The sequence below is a fragment of the Chiloscyllium plagiosum genome, chromosome 28, assembly GCF_004010195.1.
Source record: "Chiloscyllium plagiosum isolate BGI_BamShark_2017 chromosome 28, ASM401019v2, whole genome shotgun sequence".
Taxonomy (NCBI): Eukaryota; Metazoa; Chordata; class Chondrichthyes; order Orectolobiformes; family Hemiscylliidae; genus Chiloscyllium; species Chiloscyllium plagiosum.
The window spans coordinates 2,917,542-2,932,025 of NC_057737.1; the positions used below are offsets into that span (position 1 = coordinate 2,917,542).

At 46.7% G+C, this 14,484-nt stretch overlaps 1 protein-coding gene across 1 annotated transcript in view; it reads right to left on the reverse strand.

The window, feature by feature from the left end:
* LOC122563886 (protein KIAA0100-like) overlaps positions 1-14,484 on the reverse strand; it is a 67,496-nt gene that overhangs the window by 24,082 nt on the left and 28,930 nt on the right. Inside the window, exons 13-21 of the mRNA XM_043718093.1 lie at positions 11,893-12,056; positions 10,897-11,188; positions 10,226-10,431; positions 6,646-7,681; positions 4,908-5,099; positions 4,623-4,825; positions 4,055-4,173; positions 3,182-3,402; positions 1,191-1,316 (exon numbers count right to left, since the gene is read on the reverse strand). Coding sequence (XP_043574028.1) covers positions 1,191-1,316; positions 3,182-3,402; positions 4,055-4,173; positions 4,623-4,825; positions 4,908-5,099; positions 6,646-7,681; positions 10,226-10,431; positions 10,897-11,188; positions 11,893-12,056 — 2,559 coding nt within the window. The remainder of the gene's footprint in view (positions 1-1,190; positions 1,317-3,181; positions 3,403-4,054; positions 4,174-4,622; positions 4,826-4,907; positions 5,100-6,645; positions 7,682-10,225; positions 10,432-10,896; positions 11,189-11,892; positions 12,057-14,484) is intronic.

Here is a 14,484-nt window from a genome sequence, read left to right on the forward strand (position 1 = left end):
CTGCCTTTGGTTGGGGGGGGAGAACCGGAGATAGACCCACACCACAGCAGGGGGGGGGGGGAAAGGGGCAGAGATAGGCCCACACTTGTGGGGGAGGGGTTTCCAGAATTTTGACCCAGTAACACTGAAGGAACGCCAACATTTTTCCAAGTCAGAAGGGTGAGTGGCTTGGAGATGAACTTGCAGGTGGTGGTGTTCCCATGTATCTGCTGCCCTGGTTCTTGTACATGGTTGTTGCCTGGGTTTTGAAGGTGCTGTCTAAATAGACACTGCTGACCCTGCAGTGACTGTGAAGGGAGTAAACTGGCATTCTCTGATGTGGTGCAAATCAAACAGGATGCTTTGTTTTGGATGGGGTCAAGCATTATGATGCTTAGAGATACATTCACCCAGGGCAAGTGGGGAGTATTCCATCACACTCCTAACTTGTGTCTTGTAGATGACGGACAGGCTTTGGGGAGACAGGAGGTTAGCTTTTCACTGCAGCCAACTTAGCAATGACCAGGAATGAAACCCAAGGTATTCTCTCAGTTTAGTTCACATTAGGAAAGCAGCAGGTTGAGGCCTACTGAGAGGTGAATGGAGGTTAATTGCTGCTGTGTAGTTACAGAGGGAATAGCTGCTTCACGCTGAAGGGACTGAATATGACTTTAAAGAGAGGATATCATGAACTGGTTGGATGCTGTTAAAGATCCACAAACACTGCTGAAAACAACTCTGGGTTCTCCTGGCCAATCTTCATACTGCAGCCCACATTATTAAAGACTGGATGATCCAGTATAGTTTGTGGGATCTCTTGGTATATACATTGGCAGCAACAGTTCCTTCAGAAGTTGTGTGATGTTGTGAAAGTTTCTTTAGAAATGCAAATTGTTCTCACCCTGTGAAATGAATCTCTGGGTTCCTCGGGTGAACACATGCCCTTGGGTGCACTGCACCTCAATCCCACGTTGTTGTGCAAATGATGCCCAGTAATGCACCTGGCAGGAGGAAACACATGGATCAGAGAATACCCAGAAACAGCAGCCTATGTCGAGAGCTGCAGAAGAATGTGTCAAGTCGCAGTAAGGCCAGAGTGTGTTGCATCTTCTAGGGAAGGGAGGGAGGGAGCAGCAGCTCCATTACCTGGATTTGAGGGAATGCTGGGTTGAAGGACACCTGCTTGTAATGTTGGCTCAGCTTCTTCTTACTCGGTTTCAGGTTCTGAAAGAGTTTCCCACGGCAAATTGGTCTGGAGACGGTCGTCCACGTTGCCCAGAAGTTCTGCATCCAGCGTAGAGTGCTGCTGTACAACAGGATTCGGGGCTCTGTGGTCTCTGAGAGAGAATCTGCACAATTACTGAGTGTGTATGAAATACCATCCAAAGCCCTAATCAATTTAACTGCAACTGGGGAAGAGATCCACAGTTCCAAATGTTCACTTGCAGGGAAAACTACGTCCCCTCAAACAGTGTAATTTACATATGGCTATCCAAAATCAGATCAAGGTTTATTAGATAATTTTAGAGAGATATATGTGACTGTGACGTGTGCCAGGGATACACAAACACACATGCACACAGGACATACCAGTACAGCGTAAATGCACACAGTATGAGCACAGCATAGACACGCACCATACCAACACATCGTAAACACACACGGTCTGAGCACAGCATAGACACACTCCGTACCGGCACACCGTACCAGCACAGTGTAGACACGCATCATACCAGCATAGCATAGATGCACACCTTACCAGCACAGCGTAAACGCACAGCTTACCAACACAGCGTAAGTGCATGCTGTTCTAGCACAGCGTAAAACACACACTGTACCAGTACATGGTAAACGTACACCGTTCCAGCACAGGGTAAACGCACACCGTTCCAGCACAGCGTAAACGCACACCTTTCCAGCACAGCGTAAACGCACACCATACTGGCACAGCATAGACACACCGTACTGGGACAGCTTAAACACACACCGTTCCAGTACAGCTTAAACGCACATTGTACCAGCACAGAGTAAGCGCATGCCACTCCAGCACAGGGTAAGCACACACTGTACCAGCACAACATAAACACACACCATACCAGCACAGCGTAAACGCACACCGTACCAGTGTAAACATGCATTGTACCAGCATAGCGTAGATGCACACCTTACCAAAACCGCATAAACGCACATTGTTTCAGCACCGCTTAAACGCACACCTTTCCAGCACCGTGTAAACGCACACCATTCCAGCACAGCGTAAGCGTACACCATTCCAGCACAGCGTAAGCACACGCCACTCCAGTGCAGCGTAAGCACACGCCACTCCAGTGCAGCGTAAGCGCACCATACCAGCACAGAGTAAACGCATACCGTTCCAGCACAGAGTAAACACACATTGTACCAGCACAGTGTAAACGCACGCCACTCCAGCACAGCGTAGATGCTCACCTTAGCACAGCATAAACACATGTGGTTCCAGCACTGCTTAAACACACACCATACCAGCACAGCGTAAACGCATGTGGTTCCAGCACACCATAAATGCACACCGTACCGGCACAGCACAGATACACACCACATCGGCAGAGTGTAAACGTACACCTTACCGGCACAACATAAATGCACACCTTACCAGTACAGCGTAAACACACACCTTAACGGCACAGCGTAAACACACACCTTAACGGCACAGCGTAAACGCATACGTACCAGCACAGTGTAGACACACACACGGTAGCAGCCCAATTTCATGCTGTCTACTCTAGGACTTATAGTGTAAACACACACAGTACCCGCACAACAAACACAGTGCAGTGTGATATGCACATAGTCCAACACAATGGATATGTGCACAGAACCAGCACAGTGTAAACAGACAAAGCCCTAATTGGTGTAAATACATGAAGTGTAAGCACACACATCTCAGCACAGCATAATACATGGCAGTTGTTCAGGGAGAGGTGGGCGCCGCAGGGAGTGGAGTGCATTATTTCCCCCTCCAACTCTAAGTTTGATTTGATCCCTGCCCTCCCCTTCATTGTTTGATCACACAGCATTGCCCTTTGATGTGAAGGGCACTGCTTTTCACTGGCCACTCGGGTGTTTCCTTTCTTCCTGGTGGTGGAAACTGAATAAAGATTCGTGAAAAAAAAATACATGGCAGTGTAAAACTATTAAGTCCCAATATAAAGAACACACTCACCTCTGCCAGACTGATTCAGATCCATGGTTATTGACAAATTGAGATTCTCGGATCGAAAGAGTTCGTAGGAATCGTGCTTCTCTGTATCTGGTCGGGTTTCCAGCATGTCTGGGGAACACACGGAGACATTATGGTGGTCATTGGGGTTCCCTCGGCTGATCCACTGGAGGCCAATGGTGATGCATAGATCAGGCAGGTGCAGAAAGCAGCAATCGTCATATCTGGACAGCAAAGAGGAGGCCACAAGAGTCTCAATCACTTGGCACTTTAACTCCCAGCCTCCCACTGATCCTCATTAAGCTTCTTCATCTGCCCATTATTCATCATTGTTTTTCTCACTGCTTTTGCAAGGACCAAACATCAGTCTTTCTGTGAAAGATGTTCGGATTCACTCATAGCGAAATTCTTCTTGCACAGTACCTGTTGTATGCCCACCCAGAAAGGGTAGATGGGTTCTCAACTTGAAATCTCATCTGAAAGATGACCATCCTAACACTGCAGTACTCCCTCTGAACCGATCCTCCAACAGTGCGGCACTTCCTCTCTACTAACCCTCTGACAGTGCAGCACTCCCTCAGCACTGATCCTCTGACAGCGCGGTGCACCCTCAGCACTGACCCTCCAACACTGCAGCACTCCCTCAGCGTTGACCCTCCGACAATGCTGCATTCCCTCAGTTCTGACCCTCCGACAGTGTGGTGCTCCCTGAGCTCTGCATGGTGTCAGGTTTGATTCAGGGATGAACTCTGTTGTAAGAAGTTTGAACGCATGACTTTCTGATACAGAGTTCTTGGTGGTGCCCAATCAGCCATGGCTGACAACTGTTTCCCTAGTTTTTGGAGGTGAAGTGGAGAACATTAGCCAGCCACTTACTTGGACGCAGTTCGGACATTGACATCAAGGTCACCTTTAAAAATAAATTGACAATTCCTCCAGTTGAATTGTAACTTATTCCATTCCCAATGCATGTTTTCCGTTGTGTTGTATGGATCCTGTTTGATAACACAGAAGAAAAGTCTCAGTATAACTCACACCCTGCTCAATTAAGACTCTTGTGCATTCACTTCTCATCCCAAGCCAGGTCACCTCAGCTGCCCTGGAAATTCTCTCTACTACCTCACCAGTTCTCAGCCTCATACCCCCATCCCTACTTTGACTTTTCTCAGTCTCTCACCCTCCCCATTCCTTGTTTTGTATTTACATATTACCATCTGCCTGATATCCTTCCTCTCTCCCCTTCCTCTCACCACTCCCTTATATCTGCCCACTCCCTCCTCCCCACTCTTCTCCTGTCAACCCCCTCCATCTCCTACCCCCACTTCCACCTCTCTCCCCCCCCCTCCCATTTTCCCCCCCTCCCCCAATCCCTCTCCGCTTTCCCTTTCTATCCCCCATTCCCTTGTCTCTTCTCTCCGCTTTCCCCCACCACCTCCTGTCATACCTCCGTAGCAAGCTGGTGTAAGTTGGCCTGTTCAATGTCCATGCTCCAGGATCCATGAAACAAGAGGCGGCTTTTATCCCACCAGTTGAGGGGTGGGCTTGGGTCAGTCGAAGGTTTGGTGAGGAGGTCAACAGCTTGTCCAATCAGAGTCCAGGCAGGGTCCCAGCAGGGGCCCCACACGATGGTGAAGAGAGAGATTTGGGCTGGGGAAACAAAGAGGGATGGGTTGAGGAGGGTGAGCAACTTTCAGCAAAGTTCTTGTGAACTGAAACACCTGGTACTTACATTCAAAGTCGTGGTACCATTTCAAAGGTGGCATGTTCCTTTCAACAATAGCATCTCCCCAGGGCTCTCCAAGTGCAATTTTCACCTTCCTCCGTGCATTCGGTCGGCCATCTTCCTCTGCTCCAATCAGCTTCCCAGAAAGGTTCCAGTCCCGGATCTCAAACATGTAGCGTGGGTAATCCCGGATTCGAACTGAAGCCACAAGCAAAACTGGTATGAGCTATTCTGGCAGTCTCTCTATATCTCCCAACTACCACCTCTTTTCCTTTCTGTAGGATCACAGAAGGTGCTCTTTGGTGTCTCAGCTAGGACACCATTCTTGCTGGTCTCCTATTGAGGGGTGAGGTGTCACCGGATGTTATCTGGCCAACACCACAGAATGCATTTTCCAGCAAGGTCACGAGAACCATCTGAGATCTCGGCACTCTTCCAACATGGGTGCTTGACTTTCATCTCTTGGTGCCACCAGGTCTGGAATTCCCTCTTTGAACCACTCCAGCTTGAACTCACCTCCTTTAAAATGGGACTAAAAACCAATCTCCTTCACCAAGCTTTTGGTCACCTGTCAGATTGGCTCAGTGTCTTTCAAAACTCCTAGGAAGCACTTTGTGGGAAATTTGAGCACATTAAATCATCACCATCACACACTGGTCAGAAGCATGATTTGGAGATGCCGGTATTGGACTGGTGTGGACAAAGTTAAAAATCAAACAACACCAGGTTATAGTCCAACAGATTTAATTGGAGGCACACTAGCTTTCGGAGTGTCGCTCCTTCATCAGGTGGTAGTCACCTGATGAAGGAGCGACGCTCCAAAAGCTAGTGTGCCTCCAATTAAACCTGTTGGAGTATAACCTGGTGTTGTGTGATTTTTAACTTTGATCAGAAGCAGACAGCTTTGGCCAATGTATTAAACCTGTGCTCTTCGCAGGCTCTGTCACTGAATATATGTTGGGATTTGTAGCTCATATTTCAGGATGAATAGAGCAACTTACAACAGGAGAGGAATATATTGTGGGGTCACTGAGAAACAGCTCAGGTTGAGCTAAGATTCCCCTTGTCTAACACAGAAAGCTGTAGTTCAAACCTCACTTTACAGTCTTGAGACTAAACAACAAATTGGTAACAATTGCAGAACCAAGGGAGCGCCGCACTGTCGGAGGGTCAGTGCCGAGGGAGCGCCGCACTGTCGGAGGGCCAGTGCCGAGGGAGCGCCGCACTGTCGGAGGGTCAGTGCCGAGGGAGCGCCGCACTGTCGGAGGGTCATTATTAAGTGGGTGCTGCTGAGCTGAAAAGTCAATAATGAGGCAGCATTGCACTGTTGGACAGTTAGTACTCATGGAATGTTGTACAGTTGAAAGTTTTGAACAGAGGGAGTGCTGCATTGTCAGATGGTGACTGAGTTAGAGGAAGCACTTCACTGTTGAAGCAACAGTACTGAGAAAGTTCTGCACTTCAATACTGACCTTTTTACAGGTTAGAGCTCCCTCTGTACTGACCCTCTGACTATTCATTGTTTCCTCAGTCTAGATCCTAGCAGGGAGATGGTCCTTCGGTGTTGATTGTCCAACAACATGATGTACAGTCACATTATTCTGGATTGCATGGTCCAGTATATGGGGTCAAGCGTAAACCCATTGACTCTGGTTTGGAGGTGAGGGTGTGTTGCCCACAGCAGGTCAATTGCACTGGAAGAGGATCACAGCTGTTGCAATCCCTTTCCTCTGACTGGACTCACCGAGAAATGCTTTCGTTGTAAACTGCACCCTCCGAAACCACAGGATGGTCATCTTGAGGTCTTCCTCAGGAAAATGGCTGAACGGGTCAATCATCTCCATCTCCTTCATCACTGTCTCAGCATTGTGCACAGCAGGGTCAACTGAGGCAGTGATCTCCAGGTTTGTCATCACCCAGGTCATCAGAGCCTTGCGCATGGGTGTGTTGGCGTAGAGTCTTTGGGAGCGCTGGACATACATGTTGATGTTGGTCTGCTCCAAGGCGGCATACAGCTCTTCAATCTTGCGGGCGGGTAGCAGCTCTCCATGTTGCTTTCTGAGTGCTGTCACCCGGGCATCGAGCAGCTGTAGCCGCTTCGCACTCTCTTTGCTCTCATCCTTCATCAGCTCATAGTCGTCACGCAGCTTCACCTCAAAAACATTGTCCAAGAAGACAAAAGAGAAATGCCTGACCTGGAGGACCAGGTCAGGGGGCTGTGACCCCTCTGCCCTTTGACCCTCTTCTGTCCCCGCCAGCCCATGGAGTGCCTTCAGCCATTTCTGCACATTAATGCACTTGTCGAAGGTTTGGGAGAAGTCGTAGCGGAATGGGAACTCCACAGTGATGCTTTGGAACTTGAATATCCATTGATCGTTCTTGGGAGTGCGTGCAGACTCCCATTGGGCACGGAAGGGCATTGGCTCATCCAGCCGCCCGTCCAGTCCCTTGAACAAGAAGATGTCATGCCCATCAAAACTCAGGAGGAGCTGCGATGACTGGATCAGTCTCTCAACAGAGTTGGCTGAACAGACCAGGTTCTCTAACTGCAGCTGAACAAACTTTTTCCCTGTCACATGCACTCTCATTATGAGACTCTTCAGCTCCAGGTCCAGGTGCAGGGATCTCCTCCCCTCTCCTCCCAGTGTCTGCTCACCCACGGTAAACAGCATGACCTTGCGAAGGCTCTCCAGTAGACGCTGCACCTCTTGGCTGTGGTGGTACAGGTACATGTGGCTGACTGGATCCCACTGCACTTTGATGTCCTCAAAGGAGCTCAGCTGAAACAAACCGAGCTGTTAGACACACAGGTTACCATTCTTCACACACACACACACACCATCCCCCAACTATTCCAATGTCAACAGCGCATCAGTGGGTAACACTCTCTCCTTCACAATGCTGAGTTAATAGATCATCACTTCAAGTTGCATGCTAAAGACATTATGACAAAATATAGTCCTGCAGTTGGTGAATCGGTGCTGAGGGAGCGCCGCACTGTTGGAGGGTCAGTGCCGAGGGAGCGCCGCACTGTCGGGGGGGGGGTCAGTGCCGAGGGAGCGCAGCACTGTCGGAGGGTCAGTGCTGAGGGAGCGCCGCACTGTCGGAGGGTCAGTGCCGAGGGAGCGCCGCACCGTCGGCGGGTCAGTGCCGAGGGAGCGCCGCACCGTCGGAGGGTCAGTGCCGAGGGAGTGCTGCTGCACCATCGGAGGGTCAGTGCTGAGGGAGTGCTGCACTGTCGGAGGGTCATAGATATGATCAAAAGCTTGGTTAAAGATATAGTGTGTAATAAACATTTCAAAGGAAGGAAAGGATGAGCAGATATTTACAGCGAGTAGGGCCCAAGTGGCTGATGACAAGACTGCCAGTGGCTGAGAAATTCAACTCAGGAATGTGCAAGAGGCTAGAAAGTAAGCAACAGAGAGATCTTAAAAGGTCATAGGGCAGGGCGGAAATTACAGAGGCCTTCAGATTTAAAACTAAGGTCCCTTTCTCTACAAAATATATTACTTTTTTATGTTTTAAAGTATGGAATGAAAATGAGAAAATTAGACACATTTAAAAAGGAGAGCAAGTTGTTTGTAGCTATTGGACAACAGTGACACAAACTGGTGCAAATGTTACTTTATGGAAACAGTGAGTCCAGATGAAGTGGCACCCATTCATAGAATTACAGAATACCTACAGTGTGGAAATAGGCCCTTCGGCCCAACAAGTCCATACCAACCCTCCGAAGAGTAACCCACCCAGACCCATTCCCCCTCCCCTATATTTACCCCTGACTAATGCACCTACCCTACACTTGTTAGGATTCACGAGAGCTGAGCAAAACGACAATCCTTGAATTGGCCAAGTTGCAATTCAACACAGGCACTGAGGGGGACAGAGAGAAGCAAGGTGATAGCTCCTGAAGTTTGCTGCAGCAATCTTTCCTCTCTCCCCTTTCCTAAACCCAAATAACATTGAGGCCTCATCAGAGTGTTAGGGATTATGAAACCAACCCATCCAGTTTTGTGAGAACTGCATTCCTCTATTTTTTCCTTCCACCAATATTTATGTTTTTTTCAACTGAGAATGTGTTTGTGTGTTTCATGGGGGTAAGGTTTAAATTAGATTAAATTAGATTCCCCACAATGTGGAAACAGGCCCTTCAGCCCAACAAGTCCATACCGACCCTCTGAAGAGTAACCCACCCAGACCCATTTCCCTCTGACTACTGCACCTAAACACGAAGGGGCAATTTAGCATGGCCAATTCACTCAACCTGCACATCTTTGGACTGTGAAAGAAAACCGAAGCACCAGGAGGAAACCCGGGCAGACACGGGGAGAACGTGCAAACTCCACACAGACAGTCACCCAAGGCTAGAATCGAACCTGGGACCCTGGTGCTGTGAGGCAGCAGTGCTAACCACTGAGACACCGTGCCGCCCAGTAACTTACTTCTCCCCACTCGCATTGCAAACAACTCTTTCCTGACTTCACTCTTTAGCTGCTCGGCTCTAATTGTGAGGCTACACCTCCTCGTTAGAATCTATTCCCACCAAATCGCTCACTGTCTTTAGGGAAGAGAAACTTGAGGAGAGTCCTGACTGAGATGTGCAGAGTTCTGAAGGGAATAGAAAGAAAGAAAGAAAAAAACCAATCACCTTAGTAGAGGGATCAAGAACCAGTTGTAGGGTAAGGAGCAGGAGGTTCAGAGGAGACTGAAGATGAAACGATTTTTACCTACAGGGTGGGGACTATCTGGAACTCATTGCCTACAAGGGTGGTAGAGCTGTAGTGAGGAAGATATATAAAAGAAATATTTAGACCATCACTTGAAACACCACAGCATGCAAGTCAATTCACCAAATGCTGAAAATGGACTTAGAATAGATAGATGCTTGATGACCAGTTGGACATGATGGAATAAAAGGGACTTTTATTTGTGTTTAAGTTACACAAACTAGAAATCCTGTTCTTCTAATGAAGTTCAGTGTGTTAAAATAAATAGTTATTTTCTATGGTTACTGAAGGAACATGATGTGGTTTGATTATATTCTGGGTAGCAGTTGGTCAGTCAGATGGAAATTGGGATTTCATTAGTTTCACTGAATATTTAAATTCACAGTAACTCCAAGAAATAACGTGGCTTGAGCTCCAGAGCACCATCCCAGTCAGTCACGACAAGAGGCAGACAGATAGATGAAAGAAAGGGTAAAAACTGATGAATTTGCTGATTTGATTTTGTGAATTCAGGGGTTTACTATATTTCTCATATACACAGACTTTGATGGATTGGCAGCTATTAAGCAGCCTCATGCTCAATCCTGGATTTCTTACCTCAAACGACCAACCATGCATGAAGAAAGCCATGGAGAAATGGGACATGAAGAGGAAGGGATCAGAGCTTGCGTAGTTGCTGGGCCGGAGCTCCATGCTCTCCTTTACAGTCTTCACCACCATGAGTGACAGCCTCTCCACCTCACAGATTAAGTTCTCTGTGCCTTTATCAATGGAGAAGGTTTTGACTCGCAAAATGCTGGCACCTGCGGGACAGAGCACATTAAACAACTCATGCATCGTGTAGGATTTCGATACCCACCCCTGCAGAAACCTCCTGGCCCCCTAATGGTACTGAGAGTCAACAGACAGCACACGGACTGCAATAGTACAGAGCGACAGCTCACCACCACCTTCTCAAGGATAAAGACGGACGGACAGCCACCCACATCCCTTGTATCAATAATAAAAAAAGAAATTGGAATTCCTTATCCCTGGATGCATTCTGATGTAACTTTGCCAAACCCACTCCAATGCCTTCACATCCTTCCAATCGTGCAAATCGGACACGGGATTGAAGTTACAGCCAAACAAATGATGTATAATCTGAAATGATCTGATTGAGAGACAGGGCAAGCTCCAGCTATGAAACAGCCAACTCCTGCTCCTTAAAAAAAAAATCAAGAATCAAACCAACGATCATAAAGGAAAAAGGATCAACTCAAACCCACCTGCAGAGCTGGAGAGAAAGAAGAGACCGATGGCTTCCAACTTAACGTTGATCTTACAGAGATACATGTCCGATCCACCATGAGAATCTGAATCCTGATTTACAGGTATGCTGTCAATCTCTAACATCGCTCTCTGATGTTTCTTCCTTTCTTCAAGAATCAGTGACAATACTTTGGATAAGCATTCCACTGCCGTGTCTGAGATCTCCACCTGCAGCTGACTCAATGTGCCATCTAGGTTTACAGCATTGGCGAAATCCCCAATAAAAGATTGTGCCTGACTGAAGCTCCCCTAGAACCAGAGATGTAGAATCAGATGTTGGCCCAGCATTTGAAAACATGATACCCTAGCTTCATTCGGTCAGTTCACCCAATGCCCACACCCCTCTTTACTGCCACACACTACAGCCAGATAATTACCACCAAATGGCAGTGTCATATATCTCAGTCACTATTCTGTTCATCAATGTGATATGCCACAAACATGGTCTAATCAAAAAATACAACATACTCTACTCACTATCCAATCAGACAACTCAGCCCTGGTCACTACTATCCGATCAATGATGTAATTGGGATCAGAAAGACCTGGCTCCAGGATGACCAAGGACGGGAACTCAACAGCCAGGATTATTCAAATTTCAAGAAAGATAGATGGAAAGGAAAAGAGGGGTGGGGTAGTGTTGCTGGTTAAGGAGGAAATTAACACAATAGTAAGGGAGGACATTAGTCTGGACAATGCAGAATCAGTATGGGTGGAGCTGCGGAACACCGAAGGGATAAAGACGTTAGTTGGAGTTGTGTACAGACCATCAAACAGTAGTTGTGATGTCGGGGATTGTACCAAACAGGAGGTTAGAGATGCATGCAGTAAGGGTACAGCAGTTATTATGGGTGACTTTAATCTACGTATTGATTGGACTAACCAAACTACTTCCACCCAGAAACCCCCTAGCACTGAACTCAGTCCACTGCACACTATGCTCACTTGCTTACCTGCAATGTTAATGACTCCAAAACAAGTACATCGCCCCACACATGTGTATTGGCTGGAGAGGGAGCTCTTGAAATCTGTGACCCCTCACCCGCCCTCCACCAAAGATTCTTCACTGCCAGGTTCCCACGCCAGTGAGAACTGTGGGTCTTCAGGTGTTGGGTGTCTGTGTGACAACAGAAGGACCCATTGTTATCACCATACGATACACCGAATCCAGACAGGAAAAATGGAGCGATTATCCGTCATGTCAACAGGGATCCAGCAAGAAATGTAATGAAAATGGTGAAACATAGGAATCAAAACTGTACACAAAACTGCACACAATGTACAGCATATGTCTCCCAAGCTGTGAAAAATTAGGCTCTCAGGGACTGTGTTTCTAATTAATCTCAACTGCATTCAGAATCTTATAGGGCAGAATGAGGCCATTCAGCCCATCACACCCAAACTGGCTCTTTTGAAAGAGCTATCTACTTCACCCGATACCTCTCCTGGGTCCACCCCCAGAGCCCTGCCAATGTTTTGGCTGGTCAAGTATTTATTCAATTCCCTTGAAAAAGATGAATCTGTTCCATTGCCCTTTCAGGTCACACATTCCAGATCACAGCATGTCACTATGGGGAAAGTATTCTCCTTTATGTCTCTGAATCTTCTGCCAGTTACTTTAAAGCTCTGGTCACCCACCCTCCTGTCAGTAAAAACATTTTCTTCTGACAAACTCTACTTACATACCTTCTAAAATTCAGCAGCTCTTCAATTATATCCTAATAATTAGATATTCAATTTAATTACTTTATTTTGTTTAGTCTTTCTTAGAACAAATGGAGGACAAAACACTTTATCATCACAGGATCATGTGTCATCCTTGCTTAGTGATTCACCCTCTCACCTCTGTGTTAGGAGGTTGTAGGTTTGAGTCCTTGTCAGATTCTTGAGCACAAAATCCAGGTTGACAGTCTCCATGCAGTACTGTTGGAGGTTCAGTACGGAGGGAATACAGCACCATTAGAGGGTCAGCAGAGGGAGTGCTGAATTGTCAAAGGGTCATTATTGAAGGGAGCGCCGCACTGTCAGAGGGTCAGCGCTGAGTGGGTGCTGTACTACTGAACAGCCAGCAAGGGAATTGCTGAATTATCAGTCCTGAGGGTACACTGCACTATATTGAGGGTATGGACAGAGGCAGCACTGCACTGTCCCAGTCAATACTGACAGAATACTTTATTGTCATAGGATCTGTTTTGAGGGAGTGCACTACTCAAGACAAGTACATACTGAAAGTGTGATTCATGTTGGAGGGTCCGCACTGAGGGAGCATCACACTGTTCTGACTTTAATATTACATTTTGGGGTTTGATTTAAGCAGTGAAGATTTCAAAATAATTTGTCCCTTTGTTAATTTTCTTTCCAGTTCCCATGCCTTATTGTATGCACGAGGCTGATGTCTAAGTTCTACATGTCCTGGCATCCACAGTGCTTTATGACAGCAACTTGTCATTACAGCTTTGCCCTTCTCTCTTTGAGGGGAATATTTGTCCTCTAGAATCTTAACCACCACTGGCAGCATCAAAACAACATAACACTCAAAGGATTTGAAAAAAGGAAGAAGTGGGAATAAAGAGACAGGGAAACAGCAGAAAAAAAAACAAGACCAAGTGAAACAGGAAAAACAAAAAGAGAAAATAAAGCAAATAAAAAAGAAAAATAGAGCAGAAAGGTGGAAGAGAATGAAAGACAGATTGAGCAATAAACAACCAGAGGAGAGGAAAACACACATAAGGAGGAATAACGAGTAAAAATGGAGAGAGAATCAGTAGGGAAGAAAGAGGGGGAAAGGAAAGATATAGCAGAAACAGAGGGAAAGGAATCACAAATGGATGCACAAAGAGAAAGAGACAGAAAGGCAGTAGATGGGCAGAGAGGAAATAAGACATCAATCAGGAACTGAGCAAGAAATGGGGCGCAAAAATGGAGACAAACAGAAGAAAGTATCAGAGACAAGGCAGTAAAGAAACATAGAGAGACAACCTGCAATGTCTGAGATAACATATCAAGAAACTTTCATAAGTTTAGAAATGTGTTGCTGGAAAAGCGCAGCAGGTCAGGCAGCATCAAAGGAGAAGGAGAATCGATATTTCGGGCATAAGCCCTCCTTCAGCTTATGCCCGAAACGTCGATTCTCCTTCTCCTTTGATGCTGCCTGACCTGCTGCACTTATCCAGCAACACATTTTTAAGCTCTGTTCCCCAGCATCTGCAGTCCTCACTTTCTCCTAGTAAACTTTCATAAGTGTAAGTTTTATGGAAAATTTTCTGTTATGAATCCTGTCATGTTACAGCTGGTGAAAGTGTGTAATTACAGTGTGACAGTTTACATAAGCAGCAGCCATTATATATAAGGACATGAGAGTTCATTGCAAAACAGGGATCAATGTATGACTTAAAAGATGGACTAATTATTCATTTACTTAGCATGGTTCAACTACTTCCCATTCCCAAATACAGCTTCACCGAAATGGTATGATAGTAACATGCTTGTTTCTAGGTTGGTAATCCAATAGCCTGGACTAATGCCCTGGAAATACAAGTTCAAGT